This window comes from Nomascus leucogenys, chromosome 8, assembly GCF_006542625.1.
Source record: "Nomascus leucogenys isolate Asia chromosome 8, Asia_NLE_v1, whole genome shotgun sequence".
NCBI classification, from domain to species: domain Eukaryota; kingdom Metazoa; phylum Chordata; class Mammalia; order Primates; family Hylobatidae; genus Nomascus; species Nomascus leucogenys.
In genome coordinates this window covers 9,240,847-9,265,770 of record NC_044388.1, presented here as the reverse complement: position 1 = coordinate 9,265,770, position 24,924 = coordinate 9,240,847, and the positions used below count along the sequence as shown (strand labels likewise).

General features: G+C 35.8%; 1 protein-coding gene across 3 annotated transcripts in view; it reads left to right on the top strand.

Annotated features, from left to right (window-relative positions):
- Positions 1–24,924, top strand: part of RASA2 (RAS p21 protein activator 2) — a 128,697-nt gene that overhangs the window by 78,868 nt on the left and 24,905 nt on the right. For 2 of the 3 annotated variants that reach the window (XM_030816723.1, XM_030816724.1), the window contains exons 10-19: positions 5,811–5,967; positions 6,305–6,453; positions 7,449–7,563; positions 7,984–8,058; positions 8,775–8,898; positions 11,821–11,927; positions 15,175–15,258; positions 15,932–16,009; positions 20,897–20,970; positions 21,516–21,622. In XM_030816723.1, the coding sequence (XP_030672583.1) occupies positions 5,811–5,967; positions 6,305–6,453; positions 7,449–7,563; positions 7,984–8,058; positions 8,775–8,898; positions 11,821–11,927; positions 15,175–15,258; positions 15,932–16,009; positions 20,897–20,970; positions 21,516–21,622 (1,070 nt within the window). Of the gene's footprint in view, positions 1–5,810; positions 5,968–6,304; positions 6,454–7,448; positions 7,564–7,983; positions 8,059–8,774; positions 8,899–11,820; positions 11,928–15,174; positions 15,259–15,931; positions 16,010–20,896; positions 20,971–21,515; positions 21,626–24,924 lie in introns of all 3 variants that reach the window. The other variant, XM_030816722.1, reaches the window with a different exon arrangement.

The window sequence follows — 24,924 nt, the reverse complement described above, 5'->3', positions numbered from 1 at the left end:
AAGTAGCTGGGACTACAGGCATGTGCCACCATGCCTGGCTAATTTTTGTATTTTTGTAGAGATGGGGTTTCACCATGTTGGCCAGGCTGGTCTCAAACTCCTGACCTCAGGTGATCCACCCGCCTTGGCCTCCCAAAGTGCTGGGATTACAGGCATGAGCCACCACACTTGACCTTCAGGTTCACTTTAGATGTGCTGATAAAACAGATGTCTGAATTTGCAAGGTTGCCGAACATGCCCTGGATTGTGAAAAATTGACCAAAGTATCAATTGTCAGGATGCTTGGTCATCAACCAGCTAAACTTCCTGATATGGTTTGGCTGTGTCCCCACCCAAATCTCACCTTGAATTGTAATCATCCCCACATGTCAAGGGCAGGGCCAGGTGAAGATAATTGAATCATCAGGCGGTTTCAAACCCCCATACTGTTCTTGTGGTAGTGAATAAGTCTCACCAGATCTGATGGTTTTATAAATGGGAGTTCTCCTGCACAAGCTCTCTTGCCTGCCGCATGTAAAACGTCCCTTTACTCTTCTTTGTCTTCTGCCATGATTGCGAGGTCTCTCCAGCCATGTGGAACTATGAGTCAATTAAACCTCTTTCCTTTAGAAATTACCCAGCCTTGGGTATGTCTTTATTAGCAGCATGAGAACAGACTAAATACACTTCCCTTAGAGGTACTTCTTAGTCACCTTTGCTAACAGGCTTGTTTCTAATTATTTCATTGACCATATCTTTACATCACTATTTCTTAAATCAGACAGTAGATGTTCTGAAGGTTGATCTTCCTCTTTTGTGGGATAGTGATACAATTTCTTCTTGTATTAACCATCCCTTCATCCTTTAAATTTGCCTTGGTTAATTCACTAGTTGTCTTTTCCGTCTTTATCTTATCTTTCTCAAAGCTAATAAATATTCTATTAAAGCCTTCTTCCTTCTATTTTTAAATGAATTAATATATTAGAGGAGGTCATAGCTGATAAATATATAAATTTAGTATTAAAACTACTGTTTCTTTTATAAAAAGCATCTCAGCATTCCAGCTAAGTGAAGGAGAAGTGATAGAGTTATAAAATTATCATTTTGATGATTAATGGCTCTAAGCCGTGATCATCAGTGGCTGCTGATATTGCAAAAGGAGAAACAACCAGACATTTGTGCCTCTTGGTAGAACTACACAGCATTATCAATGAAGCGTTCTTGCCAGAACATCAAATCTGAATCTAACCAAGCCTCTAGATCTAACTACCAATATAGAGGAAATACAGAGAGGATGAAGGAATATGGTAAATGACATTGTGGAGGTAGAGAAAAGAGTTAACACAATTCCAAAGGTGGAAAGCTCTATAGGACCAACAGTGAGGAATCTATAAAAGAGACTTAAGAATGCTATTACCAATTCTAATTTATGGACCTTATTTGGATTCAAACAAACTGTAGAAAAACATTTATGATAAGTTTGGGGAAATTTGAATACTAAGTGAATAGTGATGACTTTTTAAAATTATACATGAAATTATACCTGGAAATTGCTTTAAAATAATAATGCAGAAACAGGATGGGAGAGTGAGTGAAGGTATGGCTGAAACAAGATCAGTCTTTTATTAAAAAAATTCAGTGTATGTATTTTTAAATTTTGTTTGGCATTGCCTTTAGATAGAGAATAGAGAAGATGGCAGCTTTTTTCTCATGTTAATTAGAAACTTCTTTCTAATTGCTTTCAAAAAGTGACCCAAGGCTTCAAAACCAAAGCATTCATTCGCTCACTCTCTAGTCACCATCCATGGAATGTCTACTACTAAGCCCATGTGCCCTATGCTGACCCATCTACTGAAAATAAAATCGTGGGTTCAAACAGCAATGCTTAAAAAAGTTCAGACTGCTTTAAAATATTGCACCTGTGAATCTATTTTAGTATTTTTAGGGAATTACTTTACTACTGGGCTTTGTAATTTCAAACTTAAGAAAGGCCTTAGCGCAGGATTTATAAAACTCGAAAACTGTGAGTATAAATAAATAATTCCAGGCCAGGCATGGTGTCTTACACCTGTAATCCCAGCACTTTGGGAGGCTGAGGCAGGTAGATCACCTGAGGTCAGGAGTTCAAGACCAGCCTGGCCAACATAGTGAAACCCCGCCTCTACTAAAAATACAAAAATTAGCCCGGTGTGGTGGCACGTGCCTGTAGTCCCAGCTACTCGGGAGGCTGAGGCAGGAGAATTGCTTGAACCCGGGAGGCAGAGGTTCAGTGAGCCGAGAGCATGCCATTGCACTCCAGCCTGGGTGACAGAGTGAGACTCTGTCTGAAATATTAATAATAATAATTCCAAACATTCTACATTCTTAGATAAAATATATAATTTATTTCTCAATATAGGGGAAATATTGACAGCATTTAAAATGCATTTTAATGTATTTTAAAACTTTTTAAATGTATTTTTAAAACATTAAAATGCATTCTTAATGTATTTTACATGTATTCACAAAATATAAGAAAATGCAATTTGTGTCATAATTGTGACATGATACCAAAGGAGAGAATCCCTCCCTTTACTGTAGCAAGTGTGTACCATAGAGGCAGTGAGTAAGAGAGGAACAGAATAGAGCAGTAACAAGATGAAAATGGAAAGACAAACTCTTCCTCAGTATAAGTAACCAGTGCTATAAATTTGCTGTGCTTAGTACAAATGTTGAACAATTGTATAAACAGAGGTTGAGGATTTTCTGCAAATAATAAAAGAAGTATCAATGCAGATTATTCTGGGAGAAGAATGGCAAAGAAAATCCAGAAAAGCATTTTAGCAGAACTTGGGAACAGCAGACTGAGAGAGAGAATTTCCCAGACCCACAAAGCAAATAAATAATTTTCCCCAGTCTCTTAGTAAGGAGGGTTGAAATTAAATTCAGAATTTTAATGTTTGCTGTTTATTGCCTTCTGAACACAATTATTTTTAAGTTACTTATGGCCTATTAAGCTGTATAGCATTTTCACTTCACAAGACAGTACAATTATTTTTCATTATATTCATAAACACCTCTCTTAAAGAACTTGAGTCCATTCATTGCATGAATGTTATGTACCTGTTAAAAAGAACAAACTGGATCTATGAAAAGCAGTTTCAAAGAGTTAACTAGGAAGTGCTTTCAGGTAAAAAAAAAAACAAGATACAGGAGAGTAGAATATGATAACATTTTTGTAAACTGACTAATAGGCTCAAAACTCGTTTATAAATGTGTATATATGCACACATTTTAAAATATCTATAATAAAATTATATAAGCATGAAGAAAATAGAGAAGGGTCCATAGTAGGTAGTTAACAGGTTCCTAAGAGAAGCGGAGGTGCAGAATGGTAGTGTTTTGAAGATAAGAGAAAAGATAAGAGAAAAACAAAGTTAAAAGAGAAAAAAAAAGAAAATGTTCCCTAAAAAAACAAAAGCATTGATTTGATGGCATTGTTTATATATGTATGCATCGTTATCTATTTGTCTATGTGTAGTAAGGATTTTTTAATATTAAATAAAGAAGATTCTGGTTCAAAGAGTGATGAAAATAATAAGTGGCACTCCACACAGATTCTTTCTTGGTTCTTGAAGTTTGAGCTTCACTACAAAAAGAATCTCCATTCAGTTGCTTTTATCTACCTACAGTGTTTGTTAATAGCAAATCCAAATTTGTAAATTTAATTTGGAGTTATTTCTGAAAATAAATTTTGTGGGCAATATGATGATAAGCCACAGGAAAAAAAATATGCAGATAAATATTTATAAATAAATTCCCTTAATATATTCTAATTGTGATAGTTTCTGCAGCATAATTTAAAATTATGCTATTTTCAGTGTCCAAATAAGGATGTTATCAGTGTTACTGTTGAGCATCTGGCTGCACATAGTAACTTAAAATAATTTTGTTTTAGAATGTACTAATAAAAGACATATATAATAGAGTTTTTCTGCAGTTTGGTTTCTGGTTATAGTTAAGTAAAGCAAAGATTCACTATTTTATATACAGCGTAAGAAAACGCCTTTTTAAAATAATGAATTATTGAAAAATAAGAATACAGTTAGGTTTTTTTCCTGGATGTTTTTAGATATTTTTCTCTAATGGAATAAAGGGGATGAAGTATTTGTAATTGTCATATTATTTTAGATAAATAAATGTTTAAGAGTTTGAACAATTTTTTAACTCCTGGAACTCCTGTGATATCTCGAATGAGTAGCAAACTTTTTCTTTTTTCCAGTCCTAGAAAGATATGTTTTGGCTGAAGCCCAGCAATTCTGAAGTTTTAATGTCCAAATTAGTTGAGTTCAATTGTTTTTGCAAACTTAGGCTACTATAAGAGTAAAAATTGCCTTTCTCTAAACCTGATATAGTCTAGAAAAAAAATAGATATTTACACTAACAACAAATCGTAAATTTCAAATTTAGGCAAGCATATTGCTGAGTATCCCCCAAAAAATGAAATAAGAATACTTGATTGTCAATGGTACTTTACAATTTTTATCAGCCTTCATCCAATTTTGTTTTGTTTTGTTTTTTAATTTTAGATTCAGGGGTACATGTACAGCTTTGTTACATGAGTATATTGTGTAATGCTGAGGTTTAGGCTTATTATCCCTTCACCCAAGTAGCAAACAAAGTACTGGGTAGTTTTTTTCAACCCCTACCCCCCTATCTCCCTCCCCACTTTTGGAACCCCCAGTGTCTATTGTTAACCATCTTTGTGTTTGTGCATACCCAGTGTTTAGCTCCCACTTACAAGTGAGAACATACGGTATTTGGTTTTCTGTTTCTGCATTAATTCACATAGGGTAGTGGCCTCCAGCAGCATCCATGTTAGTGCAAAGGACATAATTTTTTTCTTTCTATGACTGCGAACAAGATTAGTCTTCAGTTGATAATTGTTTAAGCTAGATAATGGATACATGAGAGTTCAATATTCTCTTCTGTTTGTGTTTTTAAATTCCCATGATAAAAAGCTTTTTTTTTTTTTTTTAAACTCTTAGATTTCTGGTTTTGGTCCTGCAAATTTCTCTTAAGTTCAAATTTTTGGATAAAGAATTTACTTTAAAACAAGGTTACTTATGCATTCTGATGTGTCTTATCTACTTTTTTTTTTTTTTTTGAGACGAAGTCTTGCTCTGTCATCCAGGCAAGCCCAGACTGGAGTACAATGGCGGGATCTCAGCTCACTGCAACTCCGCCTGCTGAGTTCAAGTGATTCTCCTGCCTCAGCCTCCCAAGCAGCTGGATCACAGGCACCTGCCACCATGCCGGACTGATTTTTGTATTTTTAGTAAAGACAGGATTTCACCATGTTGGCCAGGCTGGTCTTGAACTCCTGACCTCAAGTGATCTGGCTGCCTCAGCCTCCCAAAGTGCTGAGATTACAGTCATGAGCCACTGCACCGGCACTGTCTTATCTATTTTCAACTAAATGCCTCTTTCTTAAATTTAGTTGGTAAAAATTTATTTTTGATAATACATTGGATTTTAAATGTTTACCTTTTATTATCATTTTTTCTAAACCTGTAAGCTAATCAAACTCTTATTCAACTCCTTTGAGATCTTAATTTCTGTGATATCTATGCTTTTTGTTTCCTGAATAAAAATGTATTTATAGCTTTCTAATCCAATGTATAACCAATATGAGGTTCCTGAAGATTAGTATCCTGCTACTTAGGAAGTTTCCTAACCGTAAATACTAAGTTGACTTTTTTGGTTTAGTTTTTTTATAGCTTAACTCTTAACTTGCCTCATTGGCTTGAATGCGTTTCCATCACATGGAATCACTTATATTTTTACTTTAGGTACTTGCTACAACCAAGAGACAATGGAAACAAGTCATCCAAAACTGATGACCTGGGGTCTCTTCGATTAAATATATGTTATACAGAAGACTACGTGCTTCCTTCAGAGTACTATGGTCCTTTGAAAACTTTGCTGCTAAAATCACCAGATGTTCAAGTATGTTAAGAATCTTAAGGATATGATTTAACACGAAACGGCTAAAATAATTCTATAAATGATAAGGAAAAGATTTCAAGAGTATCAAGTCTTATTAAAACAGTAAAAATTATATACATATATATATACACACACACACGTTCCTATTTATCTGAACCAGAGTACTGTGGTTCCTACGTGTGCTCCCACAATCATCTCTGATAAAAAATTTCAAAAATTAAATATCCTGTATCACAGCTTTAGTGACATTATTTCAGTTCCTTTTACAGGCTAGTGATTGAACAGTTAACCATGTTTCCTTGATTTTTGTGCTTGTTTTCTACCTTTCTATATTTAGCCAATATCTGCCTCAGCTGCTTACATTTTGAGTGAAATATGTCGAGATAAAAATGATGCTGTTTTGCCCCTTGTACGACTGCTGCTGCACCATGATAAACTTGTTCCTTTTGCCACTGCTGTGGCTGAATTAGACTTGAAGGATACACAGTAAGAGTTATATTTTATTAAATGTTAATTACATGTTGTTGAAATTGGACCTTAGTTTAACAGATTGATTTTGTAGTCTGAATTTTTTTGTATTGATTAGCCTTACTGTATAGTAGGCTGAAAAGAAGTACTTAATAAATAACAAAAGGCAGTTAAGCTATCAAACAGTATTCACCTACCTTAAGGACAACAATTAATGAAGGATGTTTTTCTTTAACTCAGGAAATTTCATTTGTTACTAATCTGCTTCTTAGTGTAATGATTCACGTGTCACAAGTAAAAACACCAGAGCAGAAGTGTTTTTTTCTTTATTCATTATGTATCACCCTGATATGCATATGTATGACATTCTAAAAAGCAATCAAGTGACTTCTAACACTGTTGTTTTTTTACACACACAGACATACATATACTCCACATTTTTGGTTCATAAACATGATTTGCCTTTTTAAAAAAACATATATATACACACGTATTGAGTTTTTTGTTTGTTTTTAAGACAGAGTCTCGCTTTTTCACCCAGGTTGGAGTGCAGTGGCATGATCTTGGCTCACTGCAGCTTCTGCCTCCTAGGTTGAAGCGATTCTCCTGCCTCAGCCTCCTGAGTAGCTGGGATTACAGGCACTCGCCACCACACTCAGCTAACTTTTGTATTTTTAGTAGAGATGGGGTTTCACCATGTTGGCCAGGCTAGTCTCACACTCCTGACTTCAAGTGATCTACCTGCTTCGGACCCCCAAAGTGCTGGGATTACAGGCGTGAGCCATCACACCTGGCCATTATTTTTATATATTTTTGGTAAGTTTGAAAAACCTAATGGCAGCAAGCTTTTAAATAAATGGTAAAAATTACTAAAATTATAGGTAACTTATGCCTTCTAGGACATCTTAATCTATTTCAGCTAAATGCTTCTTTCTTAAATTGGTCAAGTATGTTATATTATTGGTTTCAAAACCTTTGTTTACTACATTTGGTTTCATCTATTTCTATTTCAGAGATGCAAACACAATTTTTAGAGGAAATTCCTTGGCTACCCGATGTCTGGATGAGATGATGAAAATAGTGGGAGGGCACTACCTGAAAGTAACATTAAAACCTATTCTTGATGAGGTACAGCATATATCTCCAGCAATGATAGTTTGTGGCCTTATGATAGTTGTTCTTTTATCAAGTGATCTGTTGATGGGAAGGATTTATTCATTCATGTGTTACTGCAAAAATAGACTGAACACTTTAGAAACAAATTATTTACTTCTCTGTCAATGGATTTTTACTCAAAAGGTACAGTATAGTGTAATCTACATTATTTCTTTGTTATGAGATTTCTATTTTAGCTAGAGTTTCAAACGTATGACAAATACTTTTTGATATTGTGTTTTAAGAAAATTGTATATGTTATCCCTGCATAGGACGTTTTACGCTTTGCTACAATTTAAATTTCTGTAATTAACTTTTATTATCAGAAAAATGTTATTTTCATTTTGTCAGATTACTTAGAAAAAATCATTAACTGAAAAATTTATTTTTCAGATATGTGACTCCTCAAAATCCTGTGAAATTGATCCTATTAAATTGAAAGAGGGAGATAATGTAGAAAATAATAAGGTAAGTCCTTGTTATATTATTAATAATTGCATTAAAATTGGTCTTAATGGTGTACCTTTCTACCACTTACATTATAATAAAGCCATATAGAGGGAAGCAGTGCTGTTTATTCTTCACATAAGCCTTTATTATTAGCAGCACTTCCTAGGATTAGTTTTTAGAATGTTATTTCCTCAGTGGTTTCACTTTATTTTTGTTCTTGATTGTCTCTTTTTGGCTCTAGTAACAATAGTGAACTTAAGCTATAGCTAGTTGCAGCCCCTGTTCTAGCCATTCCTTTGGGCTCAAACTGATCAGGCTAAGTGACACAGTGACTTTGTCAGTCAGTAGTTTCAGTGGCCTCTGAAAAAACAATGATTGTGTTACGGTCACAAATTTTTATTGCAGTGGATAATAGTGTCACAATGTCCTTGTGCTTGTGTATCCGAGTTATTTTGTGATTTCCTTTTGGATCATTTTATTCCCTCTTGCTTCTTGTGAGGTTTATTCATAGATTCACCTCTTAGACCTAGCAAATCTAAATTTAATTTATTAAATTAAGTCAGCATATAAATTGTCCTTAAACTGAATGAGTTTGGAAAAGGGTAACAGTGCTTTAAAAAATGTTAGATAGTGACTGTCTAATAAACCTCATTTTCTTACATTTTTCTTTCATGAAGGCTATTGAAGATGTGTGAACATCAAAACCTTAATGTTTACCTTTTTAAATCCTGCAGGAGAATCTGCACTACTACGTAGACAAGTTATTCAATACAATAGTAAAATCAAGTATGAGCTGCCCCACTGTAATGTGTGATATCTTTTATTCTCTAAGGCAGATGGCTACTCAGAGATTTCCTAGTAAGTGCCTTGTTTTACTAAAACATGCCATTTCTTTTTCTTTGACTTTTTTGTAGATATTAATTACATGTTTGGTTTGTGTGAGATATTTAAGGTTTTTATTTATTTATGTATTTTTATTTTATTTTATTTATTTATTTTTTTTGAGACGGAGTCTTGCTCTGTCACCTTGGCTGGAGTGCAGTGGCACTGTCTTGGCTCACTGCAACCTCCACCTCCCGGGTTCATGCCATTCTCCTGCCTCAGCCTCCCGAGTAGCTGGGACTACAGGCGCCTGCCACCATGCCCGGCTAATTTTTTGTATTTTTAGTAGAGACGGGCTTTCACCATGTTAGCCAGGATAGTCTCGATCTCCTGACCTCGTGATCCACCCGCCTCGGCCTCCCAAAGTTGCTGGGATTACAGGCGTGAGCCACCACGCCCAGCCTAAGGTTTTTAAGTACAACCTTCTTTAGTTTTTCAAAATGATTCTAACTTTCTATTCCATTTTATTTCAGTATAATGCAACTTTATACAAAGAGCAAATCAAAATCACCATTAAAGAAAGGCAAAAATTTAGAACTGTAACATTATATAAGTAAGCACTTATACCAGATGCTTATGAAAGTTAAAAATACCTTTGTTATTTATACCAACCATCTTTTCCAGCTGCATGCATTCAGATAGTGAGAATCTTTAGTTCCATAAAATTGACTAGATTTGACAGTATGAGAATGCTAATCAGGTTTTGGTGGTGAGAGGTTTTTACAGAAATGCTCTTAGACATTAGAAACCTTTCTGTTGTAACATACATAGAGTTTTAAGGCACGTATATCAGTAACTGGCATATTTTAATTTTGAAAAAGTAGCTATGTCAAGGTTTTGCTTAGAGACTTTTCATAAAATTAAGTGTTACTCGGTCGCTGTTAATACTTAGAATTATTCACATTTTAATATATTTCTGATAAGTAAATAAACTTGCTATAGGTATCTTTCCAGATCTGTCTATAATGAGAGGTGGTGGGTAGGAGGGTAAAATTAGGCAGGTACTTAAATTATCAGTCTTAACCAGCTGTGCAAAACTGTAAGTTTATTTCTGTAACCATCTGAAGAGATTTTGCAGTTTTATGTTCTTTTTTAAGCGTGTGCTCACGCTGTGCACACATGTGTGCAGTTAACTGCCCTTCTGCTAAATTGACCCATTACTAAATCAGTGGGGCTGAGTTGTCTAACATGTAGATAAATTCAGATCTAAATGTCTTTGCTAATTATAGTTGCAAATAAGTAACTAAATCTAATCTTCATAACAAAAATAAGGGGAGCCAGAGACACACGGAAAGGTGAAATGCTCACTGAAATTATTTTTTTAAATAGTTAAATCATGATAACCACATTGACTACTTAGTAACACAGTGTTAGCGTGTTAGCTTCCATTATCTCCTATTCTCATCTTCATAAAACCATATGAGGTAGGTACTACTCCCATTAGGTGAGAAACTAAGGTTTAGAGAAGCTGAGTAACTTTACCAAGGTCTATAGTGTGGCCAACAGGTAAGCAGGGCCTCAAACCTAGGCCTAGTCTACTCCAAACCACATGCTGCCATTCACTATACTCTATACTAACTGGTGATCTTGGCCTTAAATCTGTTTTAGCTGTTTAATTCTTGTTTATATAAATGATCTTAAACACTTTATGGGGTTTTTTGGGGTTTTGTTTTTGTTTTTGTTTTTGAGTCCGAGTTTCACTCTTGTTGTCCAGGCTGGAGTGCAGTGGCACAATCTCAGTGCAATGGCACAATCTCGGCTCACTGCAGCTCCGCCTCCCAGGTTTCCAGCCCCCCGAGTTGCTGGGATTACAGACATGTACCTCCACGCCTGGCTAATTTTTAGTAGAGACAGGGTTTCTCCATGTTGGTCAGGCTGGTCTCAAACTCCTGACCTCAGATGATCCGCCCGCCTCGGCCTCCCAAAGTGCTGGAATTACAGGCGTGGGCCACCGCATCCGGCCAACACTTTATGTTTTTATATACATTCAGATGTATCTCTTTAGTTATGTTTTTGTTGACTTAACTATTAATATGGTTATCATATCCTCAGTGGACTATAGTAGTGACAGTTTTGTTGCCATAAGTGTTTCATATTCTCTGTTTTTTGTTGTTCTTACTACCCTAGAAGAATGGGGGAAGGAGAGGGTAGGAGGGCAGGGCAGACAGCAGGTAGAAAGCAGATATTATTAAAGAATGACAAATTAAACGACTTGTTAATGGTTACCTACTGAATGACTTAGAAGAGTTAAAACTCGAACCAAACCTAAAGATTCTTTCCCTCGCCATCTGCTTCACCACCATTTGTCTGATTGCTGGGTAAAGTGTTGACTCCAGTCTGAAACGAAAGTTGTAGGTGAATGATCAAAGCCACCAGTAGTCTTCAGTTCATCTGCATTTTTATTTATGGACTATTGATAGCTTTTTAAAGTAAACATTTCTGCCTAATTGTTTTTGTTGCATAACTTTTGATATTATCAAGATTTTTGGGGGGAAATTGAAAGAAGAACCTAAAACTGAAAGTAGCCTTGTATCATACTCTTAAGGGATTCAGTGTTAACCACTAGGTAGTGCTAGATGCTACTTTTATTTTTGTTGTAATTTTAGCAGTCTCTTGCAGGTGAGGAAAGAGGTATTTTTCAAATTAAAATATTTCTGAAAACCTAGCAGCTTTGTCTTTTTTCATATTATTTCTTACTTCTTTTGGATTTTTTTAATCATAGGGGGTTTTCTTTTAATTTAGTCATAAATATCACTATCATTTCATCAACTCAGTTCTTACTAGACAAATTATGTTGCTCTCCTAGTTTACATGTCTTTTCTATATTTTTTAATTTATCATCTTTGTTTTTTAATTAAGTGTTTTTGTGCATGACATTTCACCATTTTTTTCCTGCAGATGACCCTCATGTTCAGTATTCTGCAGTGAGCAGCTTTGTATTTCTTCGTTTCTTTGCTGTAGCCGTAGTATCACCTCATACTTTTCATTTGCGACCTCATCATCCAGTAAGTGTTCGTTCTTCTGAAAGCTTTATTCCATTTTTTAAATTTTTATTAAAACGAAGAAAAGATAAACTAATTTCACTGGGCTGTATTTTCTTATAACTGATCCTTAAATTTACTCAGCATTTTTCTTGGCCATTTCAGTCTTTCAAGTGAGGCTAATAATCCTATTTTTTGTTGTTGTTAAAAGATGTTCTACAAGAGTAATAAAATGTTGTTAACTATTGAAGCTTGGTGATGAGTACAAAGGGGATTTATTATATTTTTTCATCTGCTACTGTGTGTGTTTGTAAATTTCCATAAGACTTTTTTTCATTAGTTAGGTTTCATTTTGATAGATTTTTTATTTAAACAAAATCTGCTTTCCTGATTTATTAAAATAGGTTAATTTTGCAGGTATTTTTAAATTTCACAGAAATTTGAAGAGGCTCTTCTCTAAGAAAGAAGGCTACAAGAGAAATTCCATTTAATTTAGAAACAGCATCTAAGATAGAAGATTTCAGTAGCAATGAAACTGACAGCATATAATTAGAAAATATTAAATGGCAGGTGAACTGGATAAGCATTAACAGTAAAACAGAAAAAGAAACCAAGAATGCAGTATAGTGAAAGGCGTAGGAACTTTTATTGGAATATAACTTGTTAAATATATCAGTATTTTTACTTTTTATTTACCTGAGGTAATACTGTAAACATGAGATTTAAAAAATTTTTAAGCATGCAATCTTTGTTCTGGAGTCCTATTTAATTACCAAAAATCTAAATCTCCACTGCATAGATTTACATGTTTATTTCTTAATTTTTAAAATTATTTATTTTTGCTATACTTCTGATTCCTTCTTATATGGTGTAATTTGGCTGATTCTTTAAGCTTTTATGTTCCAAATACTTTATAATCTTATCTAATTGCTCTTAGTTGCTGATTTGCATAACAAATAATAATAATAGTCCACATTTATTTAGTGCTTTGTACTAGGCCTTGTTCTAACTACTTTATGTTTTAACTTATTTGGTCGTCCTAGCAACCCCGTAAGGTAAATTCTGTTACCATCCACATGTGCAGATAAGGAAATCACAATACAGTAACTTTTCCAAGCTCACACAACTGACAAATTATGATTTGATCTTACTCAATTTGAACTGGATTTAACTGGGATTCAAATTCAGTCAGTCTTTATCGTCTGTGAGCTTAATCCTATCCCTTCCAACCTCTTAGACAGATGTTCAAGTACCTATAATGTATCATTTCATGCTCAGTACTGGAGATGCAGTGATGAATAAGATACTCTTTGCCCTTAGGAAACTCACAGCCAAGAGGAGTTGCTCAATAGTGTAGGGAAAACACATGAGTTTTAGAATTGAACCAGGTTCTGAATACCCATTTCTTCTCTCAACGGCTACATGGCATTGACACTCACTTAACTTTGTGAGAACTGAATAGAACCATGTTGCAGTGGCAGCACCATGCCCTTTCTTGCCAAAGGATAAATGGTCTGTGAGTAGCCCCAGCAGAGAGTGGGCCAGTGTCCTTTTGTTCACAGGGCTGTCCATTCTGTGGCTTTGTTACTAAAGCTGCACAGAACTCTGAGGCAGTGAAAGCCTGGTAGCAACATTCTGGACATAAACAGAACACCTACTTCTGAACTTGTGAGTCTGCCTTGTATTCATACTTGAATTTGCATATTCCTGTAACAGATGTTGGTGGATACTTAGGTTGGTTCTATGACTTTGCTGTTGTAAATAGTGCTGCAAGAAACGTGAGTGCAGGTGCCAGGACATCTGTAAGAATATTATTTTCTTCAAAGACAGAGAATTGTAGGGACCTTTTATGGATATAATGAAATCCCAGATGTTATAGCTAAAATGTTTTCTGAATAGCCTTAATTTAGGTGTGTATCTATTTTAAAAGTATAAGGATGATATTTCAGATATTCCTTCCTTTCCAGATTACCTTATATTCTGGTCATCTCTTCCCCTTCACATTCATTGCCTATTTTCAGTGTGGGGGTGGGGGGGATACTAAAATATTAAGGAATGTGAGCCAAAAATCAAACTAAAGCTTTTCTGTATCTAAATTTTTCTGGATATGTCTTTAGATGCAAGATACTGTTTACTTGAATCCTTAAAACAAATAAAAATGGTCTGTGTTTTGATAGAAACTTACACAAATGTATGGATTGGTGAAAATTCAGCAGGGTATTCATTTAAGACCTATTCATTTTGTCATATGTAAATTATATCTCAATTTAAAAAAAAATGAAGGAGCAAAGATTCCTGAGGGAATACCATTTAGTCAATTTTATATACTACTATGTATTACTTCTTTCAGATAGACAGGCCTGAAAAACCTCTTGGATAATAGACCCAAATAATCACCCTCTGGTAAGATCCAAAAAGAACTAGGTGACTTCACATTTCCTAAGCTGAATTTAGGTCTTTGCTTCCGTGGTGAAAAGAGTTAATTGCAAAAGCCATTTAAAGTATTGAATATGTTTAGAGGTGAGCTGAGCACAGAAAATTTGGAACATCTAAAACTGCCATTTTAAGTTATAAGGTAGTAAAGTAGAAGTGACTATTCCAGAAGTGACTATAATTTGTCAGGTAATCTAAGGTGCCATACTGTACAAAACAACTCATATATAATATTGATAAAATTATGGCTTTTGGCTGGTGCCAAAAGGCTCATGCCTGTAATCCCAGCACTTCGGGAGGCCAAGTCGGGCAGATCACCTGAGATCAGGAGTTCAAGACCAGCCTGGCCAACATGGCAAAACCCTGTCTCTACTAAAAATACAAAAATTAGCCAGGCGTGGTGACAGGCACCTGTAATCCCAGCTACTTAGGAAGCTGAGACAGGAGAATCGCTTGAACCCAGAAGGTGGAGGTTACAGTGAGCTGAGGTTATGCCACTACACTGCAGCCTGGGCAACAGAGCGAGACTCCATCTCAGGAAAAAAAAAAAAAAGAAAGAAATACATATATATATATATATATATATATGACTTTTAAAAGCACCACATCTTTAATAATTACTTTGCGAAGAATTGTTAATTATATATGGCTTCTTTAGTCTCTTAATTCCTTAGGCTGGTGAGTTGTACCCAGCCTTAGCTAGATTGTAACTGTGGATGGTTTGAACGTTTTTGAGTCATTGTTTTACAGCAATGTAGTCCATTTACTCTATTCTACTTTTTTATACAAATTATTTTCTTGAAAACTTAGTAGTTTTGGTCTTTTTTACATTCTTTAGGATGCACAGACAATTAGAACATTAACTCTCATCTCAAAAACTATACAAACTTTGGGAAGCTGGGGGAGTCTGTCCAAAAGCAAGGTAAGTCCTTACATCTTTTATTTTGTTTTTACACTTCTAAATGTTACATCCTATGATCCTTTGTCCTTGACTTACCTTCTTCCAAATTAAAAACAAAACATATATGTGTGTATATATATATATATACACACACACACACACACACACACACAGACATAATAGCTGTCTTTTAAGTAGATACTCTCTTAGTCACCTGTTAAAGAGGACAGTTTCAGAAGCTGGGCATGGTGACTTGTGTCTTTAATCCCAGGAAGCTGAAGCGGGAAGATGACTTGAGGCCAGGAGTTCAAGGCTGTAGTGCACGATGATGGCACCTGTGAATAGCCACTGCACTCCAGTCCCAGCAACATAGCAAGACCCTGTCTCTAGAAATTTAAAAAAGAAAAAAAGTGTAATGAGAACATTAAAAAAAAAAAAAAAAGCAGACAGTTTCATGAAAACTGCTAAATAAGACGAGAGCCTAGTAAGGAGGTGCAGGACAGTCTGTCTGCCTGCCTGCTTGGGCCATAATCACATGACAGCTTTGAAAGAAGTCTTCCACTCCAAGCCCTGAACTCTCTGAAAATATATAATTGAGTCCTTTTAGGCCTTAATCCTCAGCTTAAAAATACAGTCCATTCTATTCTTAATTCTCTGTTTAACACATATAAACCCTGTGTTTGTTTTTTCTTAGTCAAGTTTCAAAGAGACATTCATGTGTGAATTTTTCAAAATGTTTCAAGAAGAAGGATATATTATAGCAGTTAAAAAGGTATGATGGTTTTATTCTGGAATTGTTAATATTTATTTCATATAACATAGGGGAAATAACGTTTTATATATATTATTATTATCAATCCCCAGTTTAAATAATAATGTTTAAACTGTTCATCAAAAAGGCTTCATTTTTCTTTTTTCTTCTTACACAAAGCTGTGCTTTTCAGCTTTGAAAATACCTAAATAAGTTTAACAACAACTACTTTTGCCAGTGCATTAGAAACACAAATTATAGATGTCTAGGGTTAGGATTTCTCAAAGTGACACTATTGGCTTTTGGGGCCAGATAATTCTTGATTCTGAGGGGCTGGCTTGTGCATTGCAGGATATTTAGCAGCATCCCTGGCCTCTACCCTTTAGATGCAAGAAGTATGCCTCTGTTTTGACAGCCAAACATGCCTCCAGGTATTGCCAAATGGTCCTTGAGGGACAGAATTGCCTCTGGTTGAGAACCTCTGGTCTCTGGGGGTAAAGGCTTTGTATGGTGTCTGATGTAGAGTGGGCACTTAATTGCCATAGTAAAAAATATATACATTATTGAACATTTAATGAACAATATAAATTTATGGTAGTAACCTGAGGAAAGTTACTATAAATGTACAAAAGCCTATAGTATATAATATCCTAACACAAGGCCTGCAGCATACAAAAATCACTGTACTTAGAAGTTGAGAATGTTTTGAAAGGATCTTTAATTTCTTGAGTCTTTAGTCCTGAATCATCTAAACAAAATATAGCATTATTGTAAAATGCTGAAAATTTATAAAGAAAGGTTACCTTTGAAGTACTCTATCCCATATAGTCTAGAAGTTAAGAATTAAAAAATACGGAAAGAAATGAATTATATCTAAACTGGGCCTGAAGAAAGTACTGTATTTTATGTATCACAGTCTTAATGAATCCAAATTAGCAAAGCCAAATGTTAAAGACTTCATTCAATTTCTGTAGCACAACTAGCAGTTGGTTGCCAGAGTATTTATTTTGTTGAGATACATGTTTGAGCCTTTTTTTATACTTAGGGTTCTTACAGAGACTTAGTAAGTGAAAAATGATGATTTAAAAAATTAAAGTCCGTTGGAATGTTTTTCATCTGGAATAGTGCCTGTTTAACCAAGATTTTTTTAGGCAACCGTTGAAGGCTTTTGAGGAGAAAATCTTTCAAAAGAATAGGCAAATAAAAAGCTGCCCTTTTATTTTTCAGACATTGTTGAAACATTTGTGACACCGTAGGCAGACTTTTATTGGCAAGATTATGATGTACTGTCTTTTGTTTGAGGGTTGTTTTTCCATGTTTTGTGACCGAGGCTATGGTAGCATCTGATTTTTTCTCCCCTGATATAATCAGAATGTGTAGAGTTGATAATGTCAGTGGAGAAAGGATTTAAGGGTTCCAGGAGTTTAGTCTGTTCCTGATCTGCTCTGAGTCACCCACTCACATTCTAATGGACTATCGCCATAGTGTGCCTCTGTCTCAGATTTGGTTCTAGATCCCTAAGCTGACATAGGGTATTTTGCCCTAATATCCTAGTTTCCTATTTAGTAGTTACAACAAGATATGTGCAGTGCTATAAATTGTAAAAGCTTGTGAAGCTCAATTTCTCATTTTATATTGGCACTCTGACTAGTGACATTTACTATTGATGCAGAAGAAAACAGAGTATGACTCTGAATCATATGCTATTCCCTGCAGAGTTTAGAAAGGATAACCTGGATAGTTCTATAAACAAGGTGACCATATAATTTGTTGTCTAAACCAGAACACTTTTAAGAGTGAAAAATACTATTAGTGATTATTCTGGGATGATAGGAATGGTCCTGATAGGAATGGTCCTGATAGGGATGGTCCTGAGCAAACTGGGACCTATAGTCACCCTGCCTATAGTCCATCTTAATTACTGGGTTTTCTTTCACTTTATATCTCTGTATTTACCCCATAGTTCCTTAAGAATTATAATAAATAAATTATTGGCTGGGCACAGTGGCTCACGCCTGTCATCCCAGCACTTTGGGAGGCCGAAGCGGGCAGATCACCTGAGGTCAGGAGTTGGAGACCAGCCTGGCTAACATGGTGAAACCCTGTTTCTACTAAAAATACAAAAAATTAGCCAGGCCTGGTGGCACGTGCCTGTAATCCCAGCTACTAGGGAGGCTGAGGCAGGAGAATCGCTTGAACCCAGGAGGTAGAGGTTGCAGTGAGCTGAGATTGTGCCATTGTACTCCAGCTTGGGCAACAAGAGCAAAACTCTGTCTCAAAAAAATAAAATAAATTATTATAAATAATAAATATTTGCTAACAAATCAGTGACTTCAGGTATATATTAAGAAATAAAATATTCACATAACTCAGACTCCATTAGTGTATGGTCTGTCTGGGAGAATTGATGCTGTGATAGGGTACTTCTTCAGTTCCCTTGGATACTTGTACCCACATTACCGACATATAATGCAAAAGGAACTCTGTTCTTGTTCTTTCACTTACCAATATTTTCTCCCAGCAAACAGACGTAAACATTCCATTTCAAAACTTCTTAAGTCTGAGCTCTGGCAGGCAATCGTCAGCCACTCTTAGGAGAAAATGGCTGCGCCTACGAATTCCACTTTAGAATAGGCACTGGAGCCTCAATACCATCCTTATTGGAATGTGGTTTGTTTTTAAGTCCTAAGCAGAACAACGTAGAAAAGTATAAAGGAAAAAGAAAAGAAATGCAGACCCTCTCTGAGTTTGTAATATCCACCTAATGAACTAAATAAATGGATAGCTCATTTAGGGGGCAAAATAGGATTCTTCTTTAAGAACAAGAATTGTTCCTCAAAATCAAGGTAATGGTAGATTAAAAGAAAAAAAAAAGAAAGAAAAGAATGGTTCTGTCCAGGCACGGTGGCTCACGCCTGTAATCCCAGCACTTTGGGGGGCCAAGGCAGGCGGATCACAAGATCAGGAGCTCAAGACCAGCCTGGCCAATATGGTAAAACCCTGTCTCTACTAAAAATACAAAAATTAGCCAGGCACGGTGGCAGGCACCTGTAGTCCCAGTTACTCGGGAGGCTGAGGCAGGAGAATCACTTGAACCTGAGAGGTGGAGGTTGAAGTGAGCCAAGATCGTACCATTGCACTCCAGCCTGGGCGACAGAACAAAACTCCATCTCAAAAAAATAAAAAAGAAAAGAAAAGAAAAAGGAATTGTTCCTTGAACTGCTAATTTCCCTTTCCCATGAAGAGACAGCCAAATACTAAAAAGCCCTTGACCAGTCAAGGTAGCATATTTATGAAGTTAAATGTTCTTCACTGGCTGACTTGGTAAAGATGGATACTATAAATTTTCTTGATGGAAAGTTTATAAATGGTGATCAGATTTCCAGATTATCCCAGATAATCTGTTTACACTTCGATCATGACTGTGAAATACCATCTCTCAGAGCTAAAGTCAGTTATATGTAATAGAAGTTGGCAAACTCTTTTCTGTAAAGGGACAGTGAGAAAATATTTTAGGCTTTGCTGATCACATAAGGTCTCTGCCACTTAGTCTTTGTTTTCACAACCCTTTCACAATCCTAAATGTAACCCTAATTGTCACATTTAGAAAGGTAATAGTTACAGGTTGAGTATCCTTTATCAAAAATGCTTGAGACCAGAAGTGTTTTGGATTTTGGATTTTTTTCAAATTTTGAAATACTTTTATTCATTCTCTGTCTCTCCATATATATTTTTTTAACTGGTTGAGCACCCCAATCTGAAAATCCAAAATTCAAAATCCAGAATGCACCAGCAAGCATTTCCTTTGAATATCCTGTTGGCACTCAAAAAGTTTTGGGTTTTGGAACATTTGGGATTTTTCAGATTAAGGATGTTCAACGTGTATTCTTATGGCCCTTACAAAAACAGGCTACAGGTCAAACGTGGCCCTCTGAGCCATACTTTGGTGATCCTTAACCTATAATAAAGGTTCACAATCGTATATGTAAAATTATTGGGACCAAAAGTATTTCAGAATTCCGTTTTTCAGAGTTTCAAAAGGTAATCAGTATATACTATATGTAACACCCCCCAGTGGAGCCTAGGTTAGCACCCCACAATCAAATACACAGAGCCTAGAGTAGCACCCCACAATCAAATACATTAATACAGTGTATGAATACTTACAGTAAGTAATATAAGTACAGAGTGTAAATAGCCTTACACCAGTTCAGGTTAAGTTATACCCCTAAATGAGTACTTCAAATCAAAGACAAGATTAAAAAACTTTGTATTCAGAGTGTTATATATTTCAGAATTGCAGTTAAGGAATTATGGATTTAATTATTCCTACAAGGAAATATGTTGTGGGTTTTAAGTAACTTAAGAACAAAGTTTTAGACTGGGCACGGTGGCTCACACATGTAATTCCAGCACTTTGGTAGGCTGAGTCAGGCAGATCACTTGAGGCCAGGAGTTGAAGACCAGCCTGGCCAACATAGTGTAACCCTGTCCGTACTAAAATTCAAAAAAATTAGCTGGGTATGGTGGCACATGCCTGTAATCCCAGCTACTTGGGAAGCTGAGGCATGAGAATCACTTGAACCCAGGAGGGAGAGGTTGCAGTGAGCCGAGATTGCACCACTGCACTCCAGCCTGGGCAACATAGTGAGCCTCTGTCTCCACATAAATAAATAAATAAATAAATAAATAAATAAATAAATAAATAAATAAAACTTTTATAATACTTGTCATTTGTAAATTAGGGATTTCCTCTGTAATTAAATATGTGTTTTGTTTTATAAGTTACTATTATGTGTATTCATTAATAATGAACTTCCCATTATAATCAATGACATGTAAGATAAACTGAATTTTTTATAATGTACCTTATCACACAGTGTAATATTTGCCCATTTCCCCATTTAGTTCTTGGATGAAATTTCATCTACTGAAACTAAAGAGTCCAGTGGTACGAGTGAGCCTGTGCACCTGAAAGAAGGGTAATTTAATCAAATTAGACATGAAAGTCATATATCAGTATAGATATTAAGTAAGTACAAAAAGCGTGGGTCTAAGAGTCAGGAGGTTTGGCTTTGTGTTCTGTGTTAGAACTGCCAAAATTAGCAGTCAGGTAAGTCACCTTTACTGTCCTAAAACTTTATGGCAGAAAAGCATGATTTCCTGTGCATACAGTCCTAGAGTTGTTTTGCAGTTATAGTGAGATGATGGGTATTTAGAGTACTTTAAAAAAGTAGCAGCACTATTAGTCTTAATGTAAAGTGTTTATTATAAGTTAAGGGGGGGAATCACTCATTTGGCCCTTTTTTGTTCTGTATAGTACAATTAAAAATATTAAATTAATTAAAGACCTTACTCCTTTAGTATGGCCAAAATAAATGCAACAGTCATGGATAGCAAAAACATTTTTATATATTTAATATAATCTTACAGTACTATTCATGTCATTTAAAATTAAAGGATACTTTTTGTTTTGGATTAACTTTTAATTTTTATAGCTAAATGTTTACATCTGTTATGTTGGCAGTGAGATGTATAAAAGAGCTCAAGGAAGAACTCGGATTGGAAAAAAGAATTTTAAGAAACGATGGTTCTGCTTAACAAGCAGAGAGCTCACCTACCACAAACAGCCAGGTAGTTGTGTTTATGCTTTATTGTGGGTTTTTTCCTGGTTCTCAGTGAAGATTTCTTTGCCGCTTACTGTGACTCTAGTGAATCCTTTCAGTAATATTACTGTAGTTTATGGTTTCTCACACTGATACATACGTACTAAGAATGAAAAAATATTTGACAGTAACCCCATGTATATTATGTTTTTCTCACATTAAATTTCTTGAGTTTCTGAAAATGGTGTTCCTTCAGTGTGCTCTGTTTTCTAAAAATCCATAGTAATCCATACTGTTATTTATCAAAGAGCAGCAGCTAAACCTCTTAGAACATGGGAGTTTCTTTAACTCTCAGAGGCAAAATTAGCAAGATTCCATATCTAATAAATGAGAATATTTCTGTCCTTTGCTTGGAAATATCAGCCAAAAATTCCCACAGTTATACCACAGATTGTGATCCCTATACGGCTGTCAAATTCATCCTAGGCTCTTAGCTAAGCTAACCCCAAGGTGGATGACTTAATAATTTGCCTTGTGTGAAGATTCTGTTGCCTTTACAAGTGGGCTATTTGTGTAAATGAAGCTGTCTTCCTACAGTGTGATTTGAGAGCTGCAGAGAGGCAAAGCTTATCCTTCAGTAGACTGACACAGTCTTTAAATAAACTACCTTTGAGTTTATTCCGTTGGGTTAATTTTCCACAGAAGGCCAGGTGTGGTGGCTCATGCCTGTAATCCTAGCACTTTGGGAGGCCAAGGCGGGCGGATCACTTGAGGTCAGGAGTTTGAGACCAGCCTGACCAACATGGCGAAACCCCATCTCCACTAAAAATACAAAAAAATTAGCCGGGCATGGTGGCGCATGCTTGTAGTCCCAGCTGCTCTGGAGACAGAGGCAGGAGAATCGCTTGATTCTCAGCAGTAAGCTGAGATCGTGCCACTGCACTGTAGCCTGGGTGACAGAGCAAGACTCCATCTCAAAAAAAAAAAAAAAAAAGGAATTATCCACAGAAGGCCATTAGCTTCTGATATTTTAGCAAGAAGAATTTAGTATCTAGATGACAGATCACATCTATATAGTAGGATCCCTTCTGTCCAAAATGATCAGGATCCAGAGATGTTCACTTAACCAAACCAAAAGGTTGGTTAAAGCGAGAATCATTTTAAAATAAACAAAAAGATGCATACAGATCTTAAATATTTATGTATTTGTTTACCAGCATTTTGGTAGAGAACCAAGATTCTTTCTTTGACTATGGACCTATAGATCAGATTTCCTGTCTTTCTTGTGTAAATATACCCATAATGCATCAGTTTTCAGGTTGATTTCTCGAAAGTAATCTAGAACTTAGATACTTGAAAAGTAATTCAAGCACAAAATCCTCTTAGATTTTCAGGATAGTTACATTAGTCTTTTACAGCTGTCTTACCCCCACATAAATCAGCCTTAATTGTGGAGGTATGTGTCTCCTTTTTAGAGGCTTTTCAAAGCATTTACCTGATTTTCAAATAAGTAATAAACCTCTTGGTAGTGGGCGCTTACTTTGTCTCTTTACATAAAGTAAATTATAATTACAACATAGAAAACTAGCATAAATAAGTTTAGCAACAAACCCAATGGATTTAGTAAGCAAAACAGCCTAACCGATGGAAGTAGAAGGACGCAGGCTTAACAGAGTACCCAAGCAACCACAAGCGTGTAGCACCCCGTGAGCAACATTCAGTATGTTTTACAGAGGAAATGGACAGTCTGTTAATCCATCAAATCTGTTAGGTAAAGATCTGTTAAGAGAGCTTCTGCTGTAAATTCTGTAATAATACATCAGACATAGGGTGCTTTAAAGAGGATATAACACAGTTAAAAGTAGAGTGCTTCAGTGGAGACTCCTGAATAGTAGAGTGATAAGAAAAAATTTTTATTTCATAATTCTTCCTTAGGAATGGCTTAACCAGAATGACTACGTGTGTCCCAGTATATTAGAAAGATGTAAGAAACCAAATGCATTATACTTTTGGGTATATTACCCAGATAATTTGTTACATTTACATACTCAAATAACTAAAAGTCAATAGGCTACATACATGCCTTTCCAGATAGCTATTTATATATATATATTATTTTTTTTGAGATGGAGTCTCTGTCACTCAGGCTGGAGGGCAGTGGCATGATCTTGGCTCACTGCAACCTCTGCCTCCCGGATTCAAGTGATTGTCCTGCCTCAGCCTCCCTAGTAGCTGGGATTACAGGCGCCTGCCACCACACCCAGCGAATTTTTGTATTTTTAGTGGAGACGGGGTTTCACCATGTTGGCCAGGCTGGTCTTGAACTCCTGACCTCGTGACCTGTCCCCTCGGCCTCCTAAAGTGCTGAGATTACAGGCGTGAGCCAGCACACCCAGCCCAGATAGCATTTCTAAGCTAAGCATATTTTGAATGTTTTAGAAATTATAACTTACTGAATACTATATAAATGTTCTCACCTATGCATAGCACTGGGTGCTAATTATGTTTACATTAATAGTACATTTAAATAAAAGTTAAGGTAAATTAGTCATTCTCCATGAATAAATGAGTTCTTTTTTCCTCATTTAAAGCATTTTCTAATCTAAACCAATATTCTGAAGAATTTTTTTGGTTTATAATCTTCTTTAAGAATTAGATAGCTATGGCTAGAAAACTGTACCTACAAACATAGACAAAAAATTTTGCATTTAACTTCAGGGAGTTCATAGACACAAAATTTTGCATATAATATCAGGGAGTTCATAGACCTAAAGTTCACCTGTGATTCTCAAGTTAAGAACCTCTGTTCTGGCCGGGCGCGGTGGCTCACACCCGTGATCCCAACACTTTGGGAGGCTGAGGCAGGCGGATCACGAGGTCGGGAGATCAAGACCATCCTGGCCAACGCGGTGAAACCCCATCTCTACTAAAAATACAAAAATTAGCCAGGTGTGGTGGCGTGCATCTGTAGTCCCAGCTACTTGGGAGGCTGAGGCAGGAGAATTGCTTGAACCTGGGAGGTGGAGGCTACAGTGAGCCAAGATCGTGCCACTGTACTCCAGCCTGGGTAACAGAATGAGACTGTCTCCAAAAAAAAGGAAAGAAAAAAAAAAAAGAATCTCTGTTCTGTCCACTGATTTTAAGAGGACAAACTTCTCTAGAATGATGAGGCTACTATAGGTATAAGATAGACACATTAGAAGCTATGTTGTTTTTAAGCATTAAGAAGTTTAAAATTTTGGAATGACATTGGAGGAATGAAATATGAAATTTCAAGCTTATTTACCAAAGCCTGCAGTTTTAAGCTTCCATGCTTTTTGTTTTAACTAT